General features: G+C 37.2%; 1 protein-coding gene across 2 annotated transcripts in view; it reads right to left on the minus strand.

The window, feature by feature from the left end:
• The window catches only part of gsna (gelsolin a), a 77,739-nt gene that overhangs the window by 29,506 nt on the left and 22,673 nt on the right, over positions 1 to 25,560 (minus strand). For both annotated transcript variants that reach the window (XM_061877050.1, XM_061877049.1), the window contains exons 2-6: positions 16,828 to 17,027; positions 9,601 to 9,755; positions 6,590 to 6,751; positions 6,336 to 6,485; positions 3,862 to 3,951 (exon numbers count right to left, since the gene is read on the minus strand). In XM_061877050.1, the coding sequence (XP_061733034.1) occupies positions 3,862 to 3,951; positions 6,336 to 6,485; positions 6,590 to 6,751; positions 9,601 to 9,755; positions 16,828 to 17,020 (750 nt within the window). In that variant the 5' untranslated portion in view covers positions 17,021 to 17,027. The remainder of the gene's footprint in view (positions 1 to 3,861; positions 3,952 to 6,335; positions 6,486 to 6,589; positions 6,752 to 9,600; positions 9,756 to 16,827; positions 17,028 to 25,560) is intronic.

Below are 25,560 nucleotides of genomic sequence, written 5' to 3' on the forward strand. Positions count from 1 at the left end.
TTTACACCATAAACATGTCAACTAGAATGCTGCTCCACAGCCCAGATGTCCATCAAAGGCAAACTATCCCATACATTTTTTCTATGTGGTGGCCAACACGCTCAAAAACACATTATGATGGGACTGCCTGTGAATGTAGCTTGTTGTGACGACTCTTAACCTGCCTTCCTAACACACCCCGGACGTCTGACAGAGAGCGAGAAAACGTAGCAGCTTAGGGAGTTCAGACGCCTCCAAATTATTTTGTTTTTTTAAAAAGCGACAGACAAAACTAGCAATTTTTTCCAGTCCTATCAAACACTTTTGGATGACATGACAGCACACTGCAAAAACTGAAATCTAAGTAAGATTAAATATCTCAAATAAGGCTAATATTTGCTTATTTTCTGTCTGATAAGATAATTCTTCTCACTAAGCAGATTTTATGTTTTAGTGTTTTACTTGTTTTAAGGGTTTTGGTCCTAAATGATCTCAGTAAGATATTACAGCTTGTAGCCCAGATTTGATGTCCTACAGGTGCTGGTCATATTATTAGAATATCATGAAAAAGTTGATTTATTTCATTAATTCCATTTAGAAAGTCAAACTTGTAGAATGTATACATTCATTCCAAACAGACTGATACATTTCAAGTGTTTTTTTGCCAAAAAGGAGATGATTATAGCTGACAACCAATGAAAACCCTAAATTCAACATCTCAGAAAATTAGAATATGGTGAAAAGGTCAGATATTGAAGACACCTGGTGCCACACTCTAATTAGCTAACTAACTCAAAACACCTGGAAAAGCCTTTAAATGGTCTCTCGTTTTGATTCTGTATGACACACAATCATGGGGAAGACTGCTGACTTGACAACTGTCCAAAAGATGACCATTGATACTTTAAAGAAGGAGGGCAAGACACAAAAGGTCATTGCCAAAGAGGTTGGATGTTCCCAGAGCTCTGTGTCCAAGCACATTAATAGAGAGGCCAAGGGAAGACAAAGATGTGGTAGAAAAAAGTATACAAGCAAGAGGGATAACCGCGCCCTGGAGAGGATTGTCAAAAAAAAACGATTCAAAAATGTGGGGGAGATCCACAAAGAGTGGACTGCAGCTGGAGTCAGTGCTTCAAAAACCACCACGCACCGACGTATGAAAGATATGGGCTTCAGCTGTCGCATTCCTTGTGTAAAGCCACTCTTGAATAAGAGACAACGTCAAAAGCGTCTCGCCTGGGCTCAAGACAAAAAGGACTGGACTGCTGCTGAGTGGTCCAAAGTTATGTTTTCAGATGAAAGTAAATTTTGGATCTCCTTTTGAAATCAAGGTCCCAGAGTCTGGAGGAAGACCGGAGAGGCACAGAATCCACGTTGCCTGAAGTCCAGTGTCAAATTTCCACAATGGGTAATGGTCTGGGGTGCCATGTCATCTGCTGGTGTTGGTCCACTGGGTTTCCTGAGGTCTAGGGTCAATGCAGCAGTCTACCAGGAAGTTTTAGAACACTTTATGCTGCCTGCCGCGGACCAATTTTATGGAGGTGAAGATTTCATTTTCCAACATGACTTGGCACCTGCACACAGTGCCAAATCTACCAGTACCTGGTTTAAGGACCATGGTATCCCTGTTCTTGATTGGCCTGCAAACTCAGCTGACCTTAACCCCATAGAAAACCTATGTGGTATTGTGAAGCGGAAGATGCCAGATGCCAGACCCAACAATGCTGAAGAGCTGAAGGCCATTATTAAAGCAACCTGGGCTCTCATAACACCTGAGGGTGCAACAGACTGGTGGACTCCATGTATTGCTGGAGCAATTCAGGCAAAAGGAGCTGCAACTAAGTATTGATTGCCATACAAGCTGAAACTTTCAATGTTCATACTTTTCAGTTGGCCCACATTTCTAAAAAATATTTTTTGGTACTAGTCGTAACTAATATTCAAATTTTCTGAGATACTGAATTTGGGATTTTCAGTAATTGTCAGTACTAATCATCAAAATTTAAATAAATAAACATTTCAAATGTATCACTATGTGTGTAATGAATTGATATAATATGTAAGTTTCACGTTCTGAATATAATTACTAAAATAAATCAACTTTTTCATGATATTCTAATAATATGAACAGCACCTGTATATTGAGTATAACATGTTGCAAAGCTGTGTCAACACTCACAAGTATAAAACTACATTTTTAAAGTAATAATTTCTTACTTTAAGCATAAAAAAAAAAAATTAATGATGCCGAGCGCGTATCATTAGGCCAAGATATTTTTCAACATATTGAGCAAAAGGTCTCTTTTTTTTTTTTTTTTTCATACCAAGAAAAGTGCACTTATTAGTGAGAATATACTTATTTTAAGGTATTTTTGGGTTCATTGAGGTTAGTTCATTTTACTTGTTTTGGAAAGTCTTGACTAGCCAAATTTTCGTATTTTTTTTTCTTACTTTTGAACACTGACTTTTTGCAGTGCATGCAATGCAAAAACTGAAATCTAAGTAAGATTGAATATCTTTTTTTGCTTATTTTCTGTCTGATAAGATCATTCTTCTCACTAAGCAGATTTTATGTTAGTGTTTTACTTGTTTTAAGGGGTTTTGGTCCTCAATTATTTCAGTATGTTGGTGAGATTTTATAACCTATATTGAGTGAAACATGCTTAAAATTAGAAAATCAACTGATGCAAAGCCGTGTCCTCAACACTCACAAGTATGAACTACGTTTTTAAAGTAATAATTTCTTACTTCAAGCATGAGAAAAAAATCATGATGTGAATTATATTTATATAGCGCTTTTCTCTAGTGACTCAAAGTGCTTTACATAGTGAAACCCAATATCAAAGTTACATTTAAACCAGTGTGGGTGGCACTGGGAGCAGGTGGGTAAAGTGTCTTGCCCAAGGACACAACGGCAATGACTAGGATGGCGGACGCGGGAATCGAACCTGCAACCCTCAAGTCTACCAACCGAGCTATACCGCCCTATGATGTCATTATGTTAGCTACTCTGTGGATTTATAATCCCAACTTTTTTACAGCATGTTTCTAGTTTTGCTAGCTCAATGTGTCCAAAGTGAGCAATAGACAGTTTGTGTGGTTTGAAACATTCAGAAAGTATCATATAGAAATAAAAAAAACAGGTAAAGTGGATATTTTTGTGTATTCCTGCTCATTGTCGTGACCTGGCTGCTAAAATGAAGGAGTTTTAGGATTTCAAACTGTCAGTACACCACAGGGCTAGTGACCGTGTGTGCGTGTCGGCAGGGCGGCTGCATAGGAGGACAACACTTCAGCTTGTTGTTGTTTGGGCTTTGATATTGAAAGTTGATCCATCACCCACTTGTTGTGTTTGTTGGTTATACAGTATTGTGTAGCACTTAATATTGTGTTCAACGTGTATAAAACTTATATGTGATTTTGGGGCGGCACAGTTTCGATCCATGAAGGAAAGAAGTGAATGAATGTTTATAACTGAATACATTTACATATGCATAAACATGTTTTCTTTTGTATTATTTTTCTAATGAATTAAGTAACATTTATGTCAACCTTTTTCCAAAACAATATAGAATGTGAGATATAACAGGATAATGCATACATTTGTCATTTGTTTTCAACACGCTTACAAAAAAGTACGACCCCAAAAATGTATTATGGGACCCCATTTTTATGACTTGATTGTAAAATTCCACTGCAATTTAGACGCCCGTAAGCAATAAACAGCGATACAAGAGGGTTTAATCTATGTTACTTTTGCACATTTACAGCCTCGACACCACTAGTCTTACATTTAACAAGCTAATTGTAGTTAGTTGCAAGTATTCACTAATATTTAAAAAAAAAAACTATTAGAAGCAATAAATAAAAAAAAGGAAAAACCTTGTAGAGTTTGGCCCTCTTTCTGTTGGAAGCATCAGCCTTGATGTCATCAGAGACTCCGACAGGCAGATCTGGTTTTTCTCCTAAAATCTGAGGACAAAAATGTGATGATTTTTATTTCTGTGATGCATTTTATGTTACTTTTTTTTGTTTGTATGCAATCCCTCATCATTAAGAACACCTGCACTATATAATAACAACCAATCTCCATCCAAACTTCTGCCATACAAAAGATTATCATGGATTATTATAGCATTTTATGTTTGTGTGTTTAATCCTGATCTTCATTCAGTAATAACTAAATTATTAATGAAATATTTTTAAATATATAAAATAAATTAATTATTAAATAAATACATTAATAAAATGTATTAAAACATTTTTAATTATTTTATAAAAAATATCCATCCATCACAATATGCTTAATCTTAATTCAATAATAACTAAGGTATTAATTCAATATTTTTTAAATATTTATCTAAAAAATATATCTATCCATCACAATATGGTTAATCTTAATTCAATAACTGATGTATTAATTAAATATTTTAAAATTTATAAAATAAATTAATTATCAAATAAATACAGTAATAAAATGTATTAAATTAAGTATTTTTTTAAAAACGTCATCACAATATGCTAAATCTTAATTCAATAATTATTAATATTTTTTATATATTAAATAAATAATAATCAAATAAATAAATTGATCAAATGTATTAAATCAATAGTTAATACTTATTTAAAAATATCCATCCATCACAATATGCAAAATCTTAATTCAAAAATCAATGTATTAATTAAGGATTTTTACATATATTTAATACATTATTAATAATCAACAAATACATTAATAAAATGTATTAAATAAATTAATACATATTTGAAAAATATCCATACATCACGATATGCTTAATCTGAATTCAATAACTAATGTATTAATAAATAAATAAATAATATATCAAACAAAATAATAATTATCAAATAAATACAATAATAAAATGTATTGAATTGTTAATACATATTTAAGAAAATATCCATCCATCACAATATGCTTAGTCTTAATTCAATAACTAATGTTTTAATTAAATATTTTTAAATACATAAAATAAATTATTATTATCAAATAAATACAGTAATAAAATTTATTAAATTGTTAAGTATTTTTTTACAAACGTTATCACAATATGGTAAATCTTAATTTAATAATAAATAATATATTAATTAAATATTTTTTATACATTAAATAATAATCAAATAGATAAATTGATAAAATGTATTAAATCAATTGTTAATACTTGTTTAAAAATATCCGTCCATCACAATATGCAAAATCTTAATTCAATAATTAATGTATTAAGGATTTTTAAATACATTTAATACATTATTAATAATTAGCAAACAAACACATTAATAAAATGTATTAAATAAATTGTTAATACATATTTGAAAAATATCCATACATCACGATATGCTTAATCTGAATTCAATAACTAATGTATTAATAAATAAAAAAAATAATATATAAGACAAAATAATAATTATCAAATAAATACAATAATAAAATATATTAAATTGTTAATACATATTTAAGAAAATATCCATCCATCACAATATGCTTAATCTTAATTCAATAACTGTTTTAATTAAATATTTTTAAATATATAAAATAAATTATTATTATCAAATAAATACAGTAATAAAATTTATTAAATTGTTAAATATTTTTTTGAAAATCTTATCACAATATGCTAAATCTTAATTCAATAATTATTAATAATTTTTATATATTAAATAAATAATAATCAAATAAATAAATTGATCAAATGTATTAAATCAATAGTTAATACTTATTTAAAAATATCCATCCATCACAATATGCAAAATCTTAATTCAAAAATTAATGTATTAATTAAGGATTTTTACATATATTTAATACATTATTAATAATTAACAAATACATTAATAAAATGTATTAAATAAATTAATACATATTTGAAAAATATCCATACATCACGATATGCTTAATCTGAATTCAATAACTAATGTATTAATAAATAAAAAAATAATATATCAAACAAAATAATAATTATCAAATAAATACAATAATAAAATGTATTAAATAAATTGTTAATACGTATTTAAGAAAAAACTCATGTATTAAATTTGTTTTATATATTAAATTATTAACTAGCAAATAAATACATTAATAAAATGTATTAAATAAATTAATACTTATTTTAAAAATATCCATCCATCACAAAATGCTAAATCTCAATACTAATTAAATAGTAATTACAAAATGGTGAATAAAGTAATATTCATTCTCAAATATGTTAAATAAATCAATAATAATTCCTAAATAAATATGTTGAGTAAATATTGATTAATTAATCACGATATGAAGAATATTAAACATATTGAAACACATCTTGGTATGATGCGGTGAAATTCGTCATGGAAAGATATTTTACCTCAATCATCTTCTCCCTCTCCCTCCCCTCATCGCAGACGTAGACGCGCGCCCTCCCGCTGCGCTCGTTGTCACGGATACCCTTGGCGACCTGCGTGGCCTTCAGCTTCTCGAAGCGGTTGCTCTGGGAGCCGCACCACTGATAAATCTCCTGCAACAAGAGAGGAGGTAAGTCAACACAATCTTCAGGGTCGGCATTGTTTCAGTCATAAAACAATATTGCCGGGATCAAAAAGGGGGCTCAGCTGGGCTTACGTCTCCCAAGTCCAGGATGAAGCAATCTCCCTGGTTGAAGCTGTCCCAGCTGACCGGCACCTCCGTTGCGCGGACAACGCGGCGACCTTTGACCTGGAGCACTCGCTGTACAACCACCTCGTTGGTGACCACATGCTTGAACCCTGATGCCACGCCTCCTTTCTGTGAGGAGAGACATCATTCCTTTTTTTCTCATATGTGACAAATGAAAATGAAATACAAATATTTGACTAATTATTAATGATTTCTACTTCGCGGTCATGTCCGGAACCAATTAACAGCGATGAACAAGACTTAGACTTGGACAAACTTTATTATCCACAAGGGAAATTGTTCCAAATAGTAGCTCAGTTAAAAAGGATGGAAAGGATAATGCACACAAGGGCACAAAAAAAGGGCAAAAACAAAATGTACAAACCCTGTTTCCATATGAGTTGGAAAATTGTGTTGGATGTAAATATAAACGGAATGCGATTTGCAAATCATTTTCAACCCATATTCAATTGAATGCACTACAAAGACAACATATTTGATGTTCAAAGTCATAAACTTTATTTTTTATTGCAAATAATAATTGACTTAGAATTTCATGGCAGCAACACGTGCCAAAGTAGTTGGGAAAGGGCATGTTCACCACTGTGTTACATCACCTTTTCTTTTAACAACACTCAATAAACGTTTGGGAACTGAGGAAACTAATTGTTGAAGCTTTGAAAGTGGAATTCTTTCCCATTTTTGTTTTATGTAGAGCTTCAGTCGGTCAACAGTCCGGGGTCTCCGCTGTCGTAATTTATGCTTCATAATGCGCCACACATTTTCCATGGCGGGCCAGGAAAGTACCCGCACTCTTTTTTTACGAAGCCATGCTGAAATAAGCAGGGGCGTCCATGATAACGTTGCTTGGATGACAACATATGTTGCTCCAAAACCTGTATGGACCTTTCAGCATAAATGGTGCCTTCACAGATGTGTAAGTTACTCATGCCTTGGGCACTAATACACCCCAATGCCATCACACATGCTGGCTTTTGAACTTTGCGCCTATAACAATCCGAATGGTTATTTTCCTCTTTGTTCTGGAGGACACCACGTCCTCTGTTTCCAAATATAATTTGAAATGTGGACTCGTCAAACCACAGAACACCTTTCCACTTTGCATCAGTCCATCTTAGGTGAGCTCAGGCCCGGCCAGGCCGGCGGTGTTTCAGGATATTGTTGATAAATGGGTTTGGCTTTGCATAGTACAGTTTTAACTTGCACTTACAGATGTAGCGACCAACTGTAGTTACTGGCAGTGGTTTTTATGAAGTGTTCCTGAGCCCATGTGGTGATATCCTTTACACACTGATGTCGGTTTTGCAGTACCGCCTGAGGGATCAAAAGTCTGTAATATCTTCGCTTATGTGCAGTGATTTCTCCAGATTCTCTGAACCTTTTGATGATTTTACGGACCGTAGATGGTAAAATCCCTAAATTCCTTGCAATAGCTCGTTGAGAAATGTTGTTCTAAAACTGTTCGACAATTTGCTCACAAAGTGGTGACCCTCGCCCCATCCTTGTTTGTGAATTACTTAGCATTTCATGGAAGCTGCTTTTATACCCAATCATGGCACCCACCTGTTCCTAATTAGCCTGCACACATGTGGGATGTTCCAAAATAAATGTTTGATGAGCATTCCTCAACTTTATCAGTTTTTTTTGCCACCTTTCAACATCATCTTCTGCACCCATGATATCCATGCTGCTTTTCTCATACCTTTGTCACAGTAAGTTTTCTTGTTATTTATACCACAGTGCAAGTTTTTGTTTCATGTTTATAGTTAATTGCCTTAGTGCTAGTCTTTTGTTTCATAGCCCAGTTTTTTGTACCGCCATTGTGCGTGCTTTTTGTTGGTTCCTCTTTTTAGTTTTGGTGTTAAAATAAAGATGTCTTTACCTTCACGCCGTTTCCACTCCATTCGCTTTGCACCTCGGGAAAACAACCCAAGTCCAAGTCCAAGTTTGACAATTTGATGTTTAAACTGATAAACATTTTTTTTTTTTGCAAATAATAATTAACTTTTGAATTTGATGCCAGCAACACGTGACAAAGAAGTTGGGGAAGGTGGCAATAAATACTGATAAAAGTTGAGGAATGCTCATAGAACACTTATTTGGAACATCCCACAGGTGTGCAGGCTAATTGGGAACAGGTGGGTGCCATGATTGGGTATAAAAACAGCTTCCCAAAAAATGCTCAGTCGTTCACAAGAAAGGATGGGGCGAGGTACACCCCTTTGTCCACAACTGTGTGAGCAAATAGTCAAACAGTTTAAGAACAACCTTTCTCAAAGTGCGATTGCAAGGAATTTAGGGATTTCAACATCTACGGTCCATAATATCATCAAAAGGTTCACTCCACGTAAGCGGCATGGCCGGAAACCAACATTGAATGACTGTGACCTTCGATCCCTCAGACGGCACTGTATCAAAAACCGACATCAATCTCTAAAGGATATCACCACATGGGCTCAGGAACACTTCAGAAAACCACTGTCACTAAATACAGTTCGTTGCTACATCTGTAAGTGCAAGTTACAGCTCTACTATGCAAAGCGAAAGCCATTTATCAACAACATCCAGAAACGCCGCCGGCTTCCCTGGGCCCGAGATCATCTAAGATGGACTGATGCAAAGTGGAAAAGTGTTCTGTGGTTTGACGAGTCCACATTTCAAATTGTTTTTGGAAATATTCGACATCGTGTCGAAGGGGAAGCGGACCATCCAGACTGTTATCGATGCAAAGTTCAAAAGCCAGCATCTGTGATGGTATGGGGGTGCATTAGTGCCCAAGGCATGGGTAAGTTACACATCTGTGAAGGCACCATTAATGCTGAAAGGTACACACAGGTTTTGGAACAACATATTTCATGGACGCCCCTGCTTATTTCAGCAAGACATTGTCATTATGGGGTACAAAAAAAAATAGTTTACTAGTGAAACTAAAGCAAACAACTAAATAAAAATCTCACCATGTACTTTATCCCAGACTTGAAGTATCCCAGAAAGGTTTTGGACTCATGTCCCTGGACTTCCCGATACTGGATAGGTTTTCCTCCCAGGAAGTCGTCCATTTGGACCGTGAAGATAGCCGCTGAGCCACTTTCATCCTGGCTGCAGAAATCACCTGGAACCCACAATCATTAAGTTAACTTTAACAGAACCAAACGCTTTATCTTTAGCAGTGTTGGGTTTTTTTTTCATGGAGACACATTTAACTTATGAGGACGGGTGAAAGATCCTAGAGTTACAGTTAACCTCTTGCCAGGGTTTTTGTTAATTAGTTAGCAACCTAGCTCAAAAAGTTATGGACTGATTTTGATGAAATTTTTTGGAGTGATGGCATGCGGCGATCCAAATCATGGTCAGTTCTAATGTGCCTCATCAATCGGTTCAGCATTGCAGACGATCCCTAACTTTGCTCAGTGTTGCATTGTGGGAGATTTTCTAGTGTATCGTTATTTAAATATTGTTATGCTGCCTAAAAGCAAATTGATACAAAAAGCGTGCTGCATGTAATCTTGTTTGCTTGATTGCTTTTCCCCCCGCAATTTTTATTGATATTTTTAAAGAGAACAACATGGGCTTGATAAGAATATAAAAGTATGTTTTAGCAAATTGTAAAAAACGTATGAGAAAAAAAAAAATTTTTGAAAAAAAAAATTAAATAAATAAAACACATTTAGAACTAAATTAAACTAAATTGGCCCTAGTGTGTGAATGTGAGTGTGAATGTTGTCTATCTGTGATGCGGTGGAGACTTGTCCAGGGTGTATCCCGCCTTCCGCCCGATTGTAGCTGAGTTATGCACCAGTGCCCCCCGCGATCCTACAGGGAATAAGCGGTAGAAAATGGATGGATGGATGGCATTTAGAAAGGAAAAATCTAAACTTATCTTTAAATAATTAATAATCAAATTGAATTTGAAATAACTCAGTTAGTTCTCTTTTGTTCTTATTTTCGTTGATAATGGCAGACACTGGCTCATAGTTTTTCAAGTCCAAAGGGGAGCTGAAAAGCTGATATCTCGCCACATGTCTATGGAAAGAGGAAATAAAATACTCCACCACCACAGGACAAAAATACATTTATAATCAGTTTGAGTCAGACTACTTTGACACTCAAAATAGTCGTGGTTGCAGGAAGAGCCGTAATGTAGTTTAGATAAAACCATTTGTTGGCTGAATCTACATTTTTTGGGGGGCTTAATGGGGAGAAATTATGAAAAAAAATGTAAATAGTCATGCAAAATGAAATATTTTTTGTTCAATACTATTTATAACATCACATAATTGTGTGAATGCTCCATAACATTCACACATGTAGTTTTCTACACCAAAATTCATGTATTTATTCTTCTTCTTCTCCAGATTTTGGCGCGCTCTACCTTCCACGAGTTTCATCCAATTCAAACAGTTCCAACTTTAAACTGTTCAACCTATTCGGGAATCCCGGGCTTTCCCATGACAAATTCCAAAAATTCCCAGATTTTCCATATTTCCAGGTTTTCCGGGACATTTTTCCCGTTCAAAATATATTGGCCATTTTTCTGAGTTCCATCATTTCCACCGATACAAACCATTCCACCTTCAACTTATTCCACTCATCCTAGACATTCAAACTATCATTTTTTCAAGTTTAAGAAAAATTCCAGGAATTCCCAGAATTATCGTTTTTTGCAAACCCTTTTTTCACCCTTTTTTTTGGCGACTACTCCTTCCACATTTTTCAACCCACTTCAACCTTTCTACTGTCAAAACAATCCTCTTAATTAGGACAAAAAACTGAGTGGTTTTTTGAACTGGAAAAATTCCCGGTTTTCCTGAAATTACAGGAATTCTATAATACCATTTTTTCAATCAAAATGTTACTATATTGATGGATTTCAACATTTCTTGACCAATTCGAAAGATTCGGAAACACCAACCATTTCCACTTGTTCAGAACATTAAAATTGTCTTGCATTTTCCCCAAAAAATCTCTCTTTTCCCAACATTCCCAAATTTCCATGCAATTCCCATTGAAAAAAAAGGGACATTTTTCACAACTCCCACATTTTGTATCCGATTCAAGCCGTTCAAATTTTAAAATATTCTGCTTGTTTAGGAATTGTGTCCTCCCTTTTCAAAAATTGTAAAAAAAAATATCCCGATTTCCTAGTATTCCCAGTTTTTAGGTGACATATTCCCCATTCAAAATAATTCTCCATTATTCAAGCTTCCACCATTCCCACATTTTTCAACCTATTAAAACCATCCCAACATCAACAGATTCCACTCATCCTGGAAATTTAAACTATTATTTATTCAAGTTTAAGAAAAATTCCAGGAATTCCCAGAATCACTGTTTTTTACAAACCCTTTTTTTGCCCTTTTTTTGGCGACTACTCCTTCCACATTTTTCAACCCACTTCAACCATTCTACTGTCAAAGCATTCTTCTTAAATAGGACAAAAAACTAAGTTTTTTTTTTAACTGGAAAAATTCCTGGTTTTCCCAGAATCCCGTAATACCGTTTCTCAATTAAAAATGTTACTATATGGATGGATTGCAACATTTCTCGACCGATTTGAAAGATTACAACTGGCCATTTCAACTCATTCAGAACATTCAAATTGTCTTGCATTTTCCACAAAAAAATCCCTCTTTTCCCAACATTCCCAAATTTCCATGGAATTCCCATTGAAAAAAATGGGAAATTTTTCAAAGTTCCACAACTCCCACATTTTTTATCCGGTTCAAGCCGTTCGAATTTTAAAATATTCTGCTTGTTTAGGAATTGTGTCCTCCCTTTTCAAAAATTGTAAAAAAAAATTATACCCGATTTCCTAGTATTCCCAGTTTTTAGGTGACATATTCCCCATTCAAAATAATTCTCCATTATTCAAGCTTCCACCATTCCCACATTTTTCAACCTATTAAAACCATCCCAACATCAACACATTCCACTCATCCTGGACATTTAAACTATCCTTTTTTCAAGTTTAAGAAAAATTCCAGGAATTCCCAGAATTACTGTTTTTTGCAAACCCTTTTTTTGGCGACTACTCCTTCCACATTTTTCAACCCACTTCAACCTTTCTACTGTCAAAACATTCCTCTTAATTAGGACAAAAAACTAAGTTGTTTTTTGAACTGGAAAAATTCCTGGTTTTCCCAGAATTCCGTAATACCGTTTCTCAATTAAAAATGTTACTATATGGACGCATTGCAACATTTCTCGACTGATTTGAAAGATTACAACTGGCCATTTCAACTCATTCAGAACATTCAAATTGTCTTGCATTTTCCCAAAAAATCCCTCTTTTCCCAACATTCCCAAATTTCCATGGAATTCCCATTGAAAAAAATGGGACATTTTTCAAAGTTCCACAACTCCCACATTTTTTATCCGATTCAAGCCGTTCCAATTTCAAAATATTCAGCTTGTTTAGGAATTGTGTCCTCCCTTTTCAAAAATTGTAAAAAAAAATTATACCCGATTTCCTAGTATTCACAGTTTTTAGGTGACATATTCCCCATTCAAAATAATTCTCCATTATTCAAGCTTCCACCATTCCCACATTTTTCAACCTATTAAAACCATCCCAACATCAACACATTCCACTCATCCTGGACATTTAAACTATAATTTTTTCAAGTTTAAGAAAAATTCCAGGAATTCCCAGAATTACTGTTTTTTGCAAACCCTTTTTTTGGCGACTACTCCTTCCACATTTTTCAACCCACTTCAACCTTTCTACTGTCAAAACATTCCTCTTAATTAGGACAAAAAACAAAGTTGTTTTTTGAACTGGAAAAATTCCTGGTTTTCCCGGAATTCCGTAATACCGTTTCTCAATTAAAAATGTTACTATATGGATGGATTGCAACATTTCTCGACCGATTTGAAAGATTACAACTGGCCATTTCAACTCATTCAGAACATTCAAATTGTCTTGCATTTTCCCCAAAAAATCCCTCTTTTCCCAACATTCCCAAATTTACATGGAATTCCCATTGGAAAAAAAATTGGACATTTTTCAAAGTTCCACAACTCCCACATTTTTTATCCGATTCAAGCCGTTCCAATTTCAAAATATTCAGCTTGTTTAGGAAATGTGTCCTCCCTTTTCAACAATTGTAAAAAAAAAAAAACGATTTCCTAGTATTCCCAGTTTGTAGGTGACATATTCCCCATTCAAAATAATTCTCCATTATTCAAGCTTCCACCATTCCCACATTTTTCAACCTATTAAAACCATCCCAACATCAACACATTCCACTCATCCTGGACATTTAAACTATAATTTTTTCAAGTTTAAGAAAAATTCCAGGAATTCCCAGAATTACTGTTTTTTGCCAACCTTTTTCACCCTTTTTTTGGCGACTACTCCTTCCACATTTTTCAACCCACTTCAACCGTTCTACTGTCAAAACATTCCTCTTAAATAGGACAAAAAACTAAGTTTTTTTGGGAACTGGAAAAATTCCTGGTTTTCCCAGAATTCTGTAATACCGTTTCTCAATTAAAAATGTTACTATATGGATGGATTGCAACATTTCTCGACCGATTTTGAAAGATTACAACTGGCCATTTCAACTCATTCAGAACATTCAAATTGTCTTGCATCTTCCCAAAAAATCCCTCTTTTCCCAACATTCCCAAATTTCCATGGAATTCCCATTGAAAAAAATGGGACATTTTTCAAAGTTCCACAACTCCCACATTTTTTATCCGATTCAAGCCGTTCCAATTTCAAAATATTCAGCTTGTTTAGGAATTGTGTCCTCCCTTTTCAAAAATTGTAAAAAAAAATTATACCCGATTTCCTAGTATTCCCAGTTTTTAGGTGACATATTCCCCCTTCAAAATAATTCTCCATTATTCAAGCTTCCACCATTCCCACATTTTTCAACCTATTAAAACCATCCCAACATCAACACATTCCACTCATCCTGGACATTTAAACTATCATTTTTTCAAGTTTAAGAAAAATTTCAGGAATTCCCAGAATTACTGTTTTTTGCAAACCCTTTTTTCACCCTTTTTTTTGGCGACTACTCCTTCCACATTTTTCAACCCACTTCAACCGTTCTACTATCAAAACATTCCTCTTAATTAGGACAAAAAACTAAGTTGTTTTTTGAACTGGAAAAATTCCTGGTTTTCCCAGAATTCCGTAATACCGTTTCTCAATTAAAAATGTTACCATGAATTGATTAACGTGGACCGCGACTTAAACAAGTTTTAAAACTTATTGGGGTGTTACCATTTAGTGGTCAGTTGTACGGAATATGTACTGTACTGTGCAATCTACTAATAAAAGTTTCAATCAATCAGTCAATACTATATGGATGGATTTCAACGTTTCTCGACCGATTTCAAAGATTACAACACCGACCATTTCAACTCATTCAGAACATTCAAATTGTCTTGCATATTCCCCAAAAATCCCTCTTTTCTCAACATTCCCAAATTCCAATGAAATTCCCATTGAAAAGAATGGGACATTTTTCAAAGTTCCACAATTCCCACATTTCAAACCGTTCCAATTTCAAAATATTCAGCCTGTTTAGAAACTGTGTCCTCCCTTTCAACAATTGTAAAAAAAAATTACCGAATTTCCTGGAATTCCCAGTTTTTAAGGACAAATTCCTCATTCAAAATGAATTATCCATTATAAAGGCTTACTAGCCACATGCGTGGACAACACCTTTTAGCTCTTATTTCCAAAATTGTGTACACAACTGAATTGGGGTCATATGGCAACTTATGTGGACACTTATACTGCCATCTGGTGGTGTCAGAAGAGTATAACATACAATGGAATTTGGAAAAAGGGGAAAAATAAGATTTAGCATGTCACTAAACATGAAGTACACATTTGTGTACTTATGGACTAAGTACATCATATCAAAATATGATTCTTAGTTTTTATTCCAATTAGGGTCCAATAAGCCCAAATAGCAAAGAGAAATAAAAAAAAGCATCTAAACAAACAGCCTGGGCCTTAAGATGTTATTCAAACTTCCACAATCCCCACATTTTTCAACCTGTTCAAACCATCCCAACATCAACACATTCAACTCATCCTGGACATTTAAACTAACACTTTCCCAAGTTCCAAAACCAAATCCCGGTTTTCCTGGAAATTCAAATGCTTCAACATTCAAACTATTCTTACATTCATACTACATTCTGTCAGCATTTCAGTTCAACTTGTGCATTGGAACATTCACACGCAATTCCTTTAGGAATCACCTCATCTAGTTATTGTATTATAATGATCAAAAATGTATATAAATTCAATATGTTTTTAACTAATTCCCCATACATAAACACTTGCTTTGCTATCGAGCTGTTTTTTTCCTTAAATAAACCAAATGTTCTCATGCATGTCTGTTAATTCTAGGTCAGGGGTCGGGAACCTTTTTGGCTGAGGGAGCCAAAAAGCCAAATATTTTAAAATGTATTTCTGTAAGAGCCATATAATATTTTTTTTAACACTGAACACAACTAAACGCGTGCATTTTTAAGTAAGACCAACATTTCTAGAGTATAATAGGTCTCTTATTCTTTGTAATAACATTGTTATTCTGAAGCTAACTGGGGAGGGGGCGTGGCCCGCGGCCCTGCAGCGAACTGGGGTGTATCCAGGACCGGCCTCGAAATCAGCGAGAGCTGCGTAGATGGCCCACCTGAGCCTTGTTTATCTAATCACCTGTCGCTCTGTTATAAGCAGCAGCCAGGAGGAGAGACGGGGTTGGGGCTGGAGCCAGAGCGCAAGCGAGAACGAAAGAGGAAAAATACAATTGCTGGAAAGCAACTGAGAGACTTATTGAAAAATAAAACAATAGTGTAACCCTGAAACGGGCTCTCATGTCGGTGCTTGGTGGTCTGAAGAACCCCCAGGAGGACAAGCCCCACACGAACCAATAACAAATAAATAACTTCTGAACGCAACTTCTTGAACATGTGCGGTAGTAAACGGATGGATGGACTAAAAATGCATGAGAATGTTTTATGTTTTGAACATTATTTTTACCACTTATTACAAGTGGAATTATTCATTACTTATCATGTTAAGCAATGTCAGCTCAGACTTATCCGAGAGGCAGATGCAGTCATCAAAAGAGCCACATCTGACTCTAGAGCCATTGGTTCCCTACCCCTGTTCTAGGGTTAGGGTTAGGGTTATGAGTTCTTTATGTACTCACCCAACCAAAAATGGAGGTCGTACTGCAAGTTTCCAGAGCGTTGTTTGATGGTGTTGAGGATGATGTAAGCATCTCCAGTGTAGAATCCTCCACACAGGTTCTCAGGAACGGGCACCAGGTCAAAGTTCTCCACCCTCCACACCTGGAGGCCGGCCTTCTTTCCAGCCCGCTCAAACTCAGGGTGCTGCGCCATGTTTTACCTGGAAAAAAGATCACACAACTTTTTAGACCGGGAGTCTTATCTGCTCCCCTGCAGACCTTCAGTGCACACAATCCATGCACAAACAATGCAGAGATAACAGCAGACACTCCATTTTTCTCCTTTTTTATGAGCTGCCTGCTCTTGGCCGGCCACTCCCCTTAATGTTGACCTGTTGCCATGGATACATACTAAAGTTAGATATTAGTGCACAGTATATAGTGAGTCACACGTGCCCCTGTGCTTGGGTTGTTTCCTGTTTCCTGAGATGATGACTCAGAGAAAACCTTTACCCGCTGCAGTATATATGTTCTAAAAGTGCACCAAATATGTACTGTACTGAACTTTCAGCACTCGCCTGATTTGTTTTGGCTTAGTTTATTATGGTGGAGTCAGACTAGGCTATTCCTGTGCGAGACTTGGCACTGAGCATTTGTTTTCTTGACCCATGACTTCTTCATGATTCATTTGGTGTCCAATAGCACATTATTTTGCATAGTCATCGCCTTTGCTTCAATCCATATTCTCCCTCTGTTTCTATCCCGGCAAGACCTTCGAACTGCAGGTTATCCGGTCCAGCTCCGTTCCTGATCTTGCAACGGCTTTCACTATTTTCGCCAGCCTTCGTCAGACCATACAACAGTGCGGTCATCACCCACACCTTGGACCGTCTCGGTTCAAACTCCAGATGTTCCCGAGCCTGATAAAAGTGGCTCTTGCTTTGGCTAGCCTGTTTATAGCCGCCGTACCACCTCCTTCAGTCAATACCGAGGCTCATAGACCTTCAAATTGTGCTGCGTTCGGCACTAATTTACCTTCTTTAAACAAGTCTCCTATTAACGGAGAACGTTGGAGAACTCTGATAGCTAAGTTTTGGGGCAGTGACTGGGAATGTAAACCGTGTATGTTCCACCACAAATACCTAACATCATAAATAACATTCCTAAAACCGTCAAAACATTTAATAAGTACAATGAAACCTCAATTTACGAACTTCTGTGGTCCTCAAACATCCATGCATCCATCCATTTTTCTACCGCTTATTCCCTTTGGGGTAAAGGGGGGTGCTGGTGCATATCTCAGCTACAATCAGGCGGAAGGCGGCGTACACCCTGGACAAGTCGCCACCTCACCGCAGGGTCCTTAAACAGGGTCCTTGAATTAAAAAACAGTCCGTATATTGAAGCAAATTTCTCCATAAAAAACGTTAATTTAAAATGAGTAGCAGCCTTGATAAAAGTTAATATTTAAGTTAAAGATAGATAGTACTTTATTGATTCCTTCAGGAGAGTTCCTTCAGGAAAAAATAAAATAAAATTAATGTAATTAAAGTTTGTACTCTTTAAATCAGGGGTGCCCATTACGTCGATCGCGAGCTACCAGTCGACCGCGGGGGGTGTGTCAGTCGATCTCCAGCCAGGCTTTTTAAAAAAATAGACCTAAAAATTAGTGATCATCAATCTTCACCAAGACGTCACTTAAATGACATTCACGGTACCGGAGGGTCTTGTGAGATGACGCTGGCTGCTGCAAGATCATTATTATGAAAATATGACCGAGAGGAAGGCGGGAAACACTTTTTATTTCAACAGACTTTCGCGCCGTCCCTTCCGTCAAAACTCTAAAGGCCGACTGCACATTTCCTATCTTCACAATAAAAGCCCTGCTTCATGCTGCCTGCGCTAACTAAATACAGAGTCTCGGAAAACTGGCGTGCACAAGCGATCCCTCAGAAAGCTGGCGTGCACATCACTTGTGCACGCCAGCTTTCCGAGACTCTTATTTTGTTAGCGCAGGCGGCATGAAGCAGGGCTTTTATTGTGAAGATAGGAAATGTGCAGTCGGCCTTTAGAGTTTTGACGGAAGGGACGGCGCGAAAGTCTGTTGAAATAAAAAGTGTTTCTCGCCTTCCTCTCTGTCATTTTTTCATAGTAATGAACTGGCAGCAGCCGGCGTCATCTCACAAGACCCTCGGGTGCCGTGAATGTCAATCAAGCAAGCTACGGAATTTGCCGCCAATGTTTTTCTTGTAAAGTGTATGGAAGCTGGATGAATTAGATGCCAAAAACCAACCACTTTCATGTGGTATTGTACAGAAAGGACAACTTTTTTTCTCCTCCATTTGAAAATGTGGGCGTTGTCATCATTACTGTCTGATTCCAATCAATGCAAGTCATCAGAATCAGGTAATACACCAACTTATATTCTTGTCTTCGTGAAAGAAAGACATCTATATGTGTTACACATGCTTGTATTATCATTAAACACATTTAACTTGTTTACAAAAATGTCTCTTTCATAAATAAATAAATATAAATGATATATATAAATGAGGTAGATCCCCTCGAGTTGGTCAATTGAAAAGTAGCTCGCCTGCAGAAAAACTGTGGGCACCCCTGCTTTAAATGCTATACAATACTGCAGAGTTTTTCAACGTTGAAAAAAGGCGGAGGCACACCACCAGCAGAAATCATTAAAAAACGAAACTCTGTTGACATTAAAAAGTCGTTGTCGCAATTGTTGGATATGACTTCAAAGCATAACCAAGCATGCATGACTATAGCTCTTTTCTAAAAGTAGGTGTACTGTCAACGCCTGTCACATAACACCCTGACTTATTTGGAGTTTTTTGCTGTTTTCCTGTGCGTAGTGTTTTAGTTCTTATTTTGGTGGCTTTTTCTCTTTTTTTGGTATTTTCTTGTAGCAGTTTCATGTCTTCCTTTGAGCGCTATTCCCCACACCTGCTTTGTTTTAACAATCAAGACTATTTAAGTTGTTTTTATCCTTCTTTGTGGGGACATTGTTGATTGTCTTGTCATGTTCGGATGTACATTGTCTTTGCTCCACAGTAAGTCTTTGCTGTCGTCCAGCACTCTGTTTTTGTTTACTTGGAAGGCAGTTCAGTTTTAGTTTTGTTCTGCATAACCTTCCTTAAGCATCAATGCCTTTTCTTAGGGGCACTCACCTTTTGTTTCTTTTTTATTTAAGCATTAGACACCTTTTTTACCTGCACACTACCTCCCGCTGTTTCCGACATCTACAAAGCAATTAGCCACTGGCAGCCACCTACTGGTATGGAAGAGTATTACGCGGTTAGAGCTCTAGACAGCACCGACACTCAACAACAACACATCAATTGCAGACTATAATTACCGGTTTGCAAAACATATTTTCAACCCAAATAGATGAAATTACATAATCTCCCACACACCAGACTGTATCTCACGACACAAACATACCAAAGGGTGATGGATCAACTTTCTATTTAATAAAGAAGCCAAAACAACAAAAAGATTAACTGCACCCCGTTCGTGTCCGCCACACACACTTTCACTAGCCCTGTGGTGCACTCACTGTTAAAAATCCTTAACTTTAACAGCCAGATCGCTACAATAATTAAGAACTGTGTGAAAGGGGAGAAGGTAGTGTCAACAACGCCGTGGACACTTTCTGAATGTTTCAAACCACACTTTGCTTGTCCATTGCTTTATTTGGACTCATATTGAGCTAGCAAAACGAGAATCATTTTGTAAAAACACTATAAGACACTTAAAAAGCACATAAAGATCAAGGGTGATGGGTAAAATGCAGAGAATAATTTCGCCACATCTAGTATGTGTGTGACAATCATTGGTACTTTAACTTTAAAGTAGCATAATGGCTAACGACAACACCACTTTGCTTACCGGATATTGAATGGCCCGCCCACAATGAATGTGCTGCCGGGCACAAAATGGCTACACTGCGAGAGACACAAAGGGTGGATGAAGCATTTGTACACTGAGACAAGGTGTACAAAAGCTTTTTTTTGCCCTGTGGTCCAAAAATGACAAGTTTGTACAGTAAGGGTTAATAAATGGAGGTTCCACTGTACATGATTGTAGCATCAAATACTCTCAAGTAAGTACAGAAATTAGAATTCCAGCCACAACAGCTTTCATTCGTCTGGGAATACTTTCTCCAATATAATGGTTTTGTCTGTGGAAATATTTTGTACCCATTCGTCTACAAAGCCACCTGTAAGGGTAAAGGCTACTGATGTTGGACCTAAGCAAGAGTGTTCTAGTGTTCGGTCTCTCTTCTAGTCCAAAGGAATTTGATTGAAATGATGCCAAGGCGAGCACTGTTTCAATCCTGCTAAAGCCTGGAACAGACAAAGGCTTGTCTTTGAAGCAACACGATGAATTCTGTTCCTGTGGATAAACCTAAAATGTATTTATTTATTTCAAAGGTGTGTCAAATACTTTTGCCGACATTTAGGGGTGGTAGATCTTGCCTTGGTTCACGGCCGACACCATGGATTCTGGGCTTAATAAAGGTTTTAGACTATCAAAAGTAGCCATTTTTAGTCCTTTTTATGGGTGCGTCTATTATTCCCGTTTCATATTTTGCGTCTTGGAACATCAATCAATCAATCAATCAATCAATGTTTACTTATATAGCCCTAAATCATTAGTGTCTCAAAGGGCTGCACAAACCACAACACAAACCACTACGACATCCTCGGTAAGCCCACATAAGGGCAAGGAAAACTCACACCCAGTGGGACGTCGGTGACAATGATGACTACGAGAACCTTGGAGAGGAGGAAAGCAATGGATGTCGAGCGGGTCTAACATGATACTGTGAAAGTTCAATCCATAATGGATCCAACACAGACGCAAGAGTCCAGTCCAAAGCGGATCCAACACAGCAGCGAGAGTCCCGTTCACAGCGGAGCCTGCAGGAAAACATCCCAAGCGGAGGCGGATCAGCAGCGCAGAGATGTCCCCAGCCGATAAACAGGCGAGCAGTACATGGCCACCGGATCGGACCGGACCCCCTCCACAAGGGAGAGTGGGACATAGGAGAAAAGGAAAAGAAACGGCAGATCAACTGGTCCAAAAAGGGAGTCTATTTAAAGGCTAGAGTATACAAATGAGTTTTAAGGTGAGACTTAAATGCTTCTACTGAGGTGGCATCTCGAACTTTTACCGGGAGGGCATTCCAGAGTACTGGAGCCCGAAATGAAAACGCTCTATAGCCCGCAGACTTTTTTTGGGCTTTGGGAATCACTAATAACCCGGAGTCCTTTGAACGCAGATTTCTTGCCGGGACATATGGTACAATACAATCGGCAAGATAGGATGGAGCTAGACCGTGTAGTATTTTATACGTAAGTAGTAAAACCTTAAAGTCACATCTTAAGTGCACAGGAAGCCAGTGCAGGTGAGCCAGTATAGGTATATATGTATGTATATATGTATATAAAGGTATATACAGTACAGGCGTAATGTGATCAAACTTTCTTGTTCTTGTCAAAAGTTTAGCAGCTGCATTTTGTACCAACTGCATAACACCCACGAATAGTGAGGGTGTACTATCGTAACTACGCTCAAATGGACCACACACGTCCACACCCACTCCTACCTTACCTTGTTGGGAATATTTAGCCACATGGCGCCAGTCTCTTTTAAGGGTTTCAAGTAGGTGGCCTCTCAGTGGTATGTGATGTTCAAAATTCAACAAATGGGACTGGAGCTGTGTTTAATGATGGCGATGAGCGGCCGACGACGGTAACTGATAGAGGCGCAAGACGGGATGTGTGAGCTTCATGCTTGAAAAACACAATTACGTCTCAGCTCCTGCTGAGGTTTTAGAAGGCAAATAAGCAGAGGTGGGTAGAGTAGCCAGAAATTGTACTCAAGTAAGAGTACTGTTACTTTCGAGATTTATTACTCAAGTAAAAGTAAGGAGTAGTCACCCAAATATTTACTTGAGTAAAAGTAAAAAGTATGTTGTGAAAAAACTACTCAAGTACTGAGTAACTGATGAGTAACCTGATTACGGCAACAAATAATGCACAAAAACATAAAAATAGCAATGAACAAATTCAGAGCCAGGAATATCTCTTAAGCAACTAAAACAATAATATATATTAAATAATAATACATTAAAATAAAATTTAAAAAATGGCACATTGAGCCACAATAACTTAACAGCACCATAGGCTCAGTAGGCATTCATTGATTTGATTGATTGATTAAAACTTGTATTAGTAGATTGCACAGTACAGTACATATTCCGTACAATTGACCACTAAATGGTAACACCCCAATAAGTTTTTCAACGTTTATCAATTACTTAATAAATGACCAAGTCGAGGTGATCTACCTCATATATACATACACACACATATCATTTATACACACACATATCATACATACACACAAATCATTTCTACACACACAAATTATACATATATATTATATATATATATATAGATATATATATATAGATATACACATACATACATTTATATATACAGTATATAATTTATATTTATTTATTTTGCCGTTTTTGTTCACATGTTGAAGGTGTTTTAATGAATATACATGCATGTTTAACATAGATTCCTATCTTTCACGAAGACAAGAATATAAGTTGGTGTATTACCTGATTCTGATGACTTGCATTGATTGGAATCAGACGTCCACGTTTTCAAATGGAGGAGAAAAAAGTTCCTCTTTTCTGTCTAATACCACATGAAAGTCGTTGGTTTTTGGCATCTTATTTGTCCAGCTTCCATATTCGTTTTTATACACTTTACAAGAAATACATTGGCGGCAAACTCCGTAGCTTGCTAGCTTGTTTGCGCTGGCTTTCGGAGACTCTTATTTTGTTAGCGCGGGTGCGATGGAGCGGCACTTTTATTGTGAAGACAGGAACTGTGCGATCAGTCTTTAGGCTTTTGACGGGAAGTACGGTTGAAATAAAAAGTGCCTTTTTTCCTTTACACTTTTTATTGATTGATTGAAACTTTTATTAGTAGATTGCACAGTACAGTACATATTCCGTACAATTGACCACTAAATGGTAACACCCCAATAAGTTTTTCAACTGGTTAAGTCGGATCATGTGACCGCCTGGCTCTGTTTGATTGGTCCAACGTCACCAGTGACTGCATGTGATTGGTGAAAAGCAGGCATGCGTGGATTCCACTTTGAAGCTCTGTCATTAACCAAAACAAACATTAACAGATCGATAAAAAAAAGTAGTGAGTAGCGAGCTGAATGTAGATAAATGGAACGGAGTAAAAGTAGCGTTTCTTCTCTATAAATATACTCAAGTAAAAGTAAAAGTATGTTGCATAAAAACTACTCGTAAAAGTACAATTTATCCCGAAAGTTACTCAAGTAAATGTAACGAAGTAAATGTAGCGCGTTACTACCCACCTCTGCAAATAAGTACACTAAATCTAAGCTAGAAACAGATCTATTTCCACAAATACTCTTCCAACAGAGCAAGACCATTTGTTGTGCTTGTCAGATTTTAGAACTGGTGTGGCGTCGGGGCCAGCAAGGCCTTCTCTGCTGGCCTAACATAACCAGAAGTTGTGATATTAATTAAAGATAAAATCAATTATCAATTTCCAAAAGTATTCATATTCTCTTCATGTCATTTTTTATGCTCCTTCCAGTGCTGTTGTTTTTAGGTTACAGTTTGTATCCAAAACAAAACATGATCCATAGGTGTGATACAAATATGTTGTCTTTGTAGCATATTCAACTGAATATGGGTTGAAAAGGATTTGCAAATCGGTGTATTCCATTTATATTTACATCTAACACAATTTCCCAATTGGGCAAACTCCCATGCAACCTCAAGAACCCTGCCGAGAGTATAGAGCTGGTCCACAGTTCCACGACCAGGACGAAAACCACACTGTTCCTCCTGAATCCGGGGTTCGACTATCCGACGTAGCCTCCTCTCCAGTACACCTGAATAAACCTTACCGGGAAGGCTGAGGAGTGTGATCCCACGATAGTTGGAACACACCCTCCGGTCCCCCTTCTTAAAGAGAGGAACCACCACCCCGGTCTGCCAATCCAGATGTACCGCCCCCGATGTCCACGCGATGCTGCAAAGTCTTGTCAACCAAGACAACCCCACAGCATCCAGAGCCTTAAGGAACTCCGGGCGGATCTCGTCCACCCCTGGGGCCTTGCCACCGAGGAGCTTTTTAACTACCTTTTCCGGGTTCTCGCCCGGAAAAGGGTGGAGTGCCACCTCCGGGTTGGGGAGGAGACCCTGCCCCAAGTGGAGGAGTTCAAGTACTTAGGAGTCTTGTTCACGAGTGAGGGAAGAGTGGATCGTGAGATCGACAGGCGGATCGGTGCGGCGTCTTCAGTAATGCGGACGTTGTACCGATCCGTTGTGGTGAAGAAGGAGCTGAGCCGGAAGGCAAAGCTCTCAATTTACCGGTCGATCTACGTTCCCATCCTCACCTATGGTCATGAGCTTTGGGTCATGACCGAAAGGATAAGATCACGGGTACAAGCGGCCGAAATGAGTTTCCTCCGCCGTGTGGCGGGGCTCTCCCTTAGAGATAGGGTGAGAAGCTCTGCCATCCGGGAGGAACTCAAAGTAAAGCCGCTGCTCCTTCACATCGACAGGAGCCAGATGAGGTGGTTCGGGCATCTGGTCAGGATGCCACCCGAACGCCTCCCCAGGGAGGTGTTTAGGGCACGTCCAACCGGTAGGAGGCCACGGGG

Source organism: Nerophis ophidion, linkage group LG17 (genome assembly GCF_033978795.1).
Source record: "Nerophis ophidion isolate RoL-2023_Sa linkage group LG17, RoL_Noph_v1.0, whole genome shotgun sequence".
Classification (NCBI taxonomy): Eukaryota; Metazoa; Chordata; class Actinopteri; order Syngnathiformes; family Syngnathidae; genus Nerophis; species Nerophis ophidion.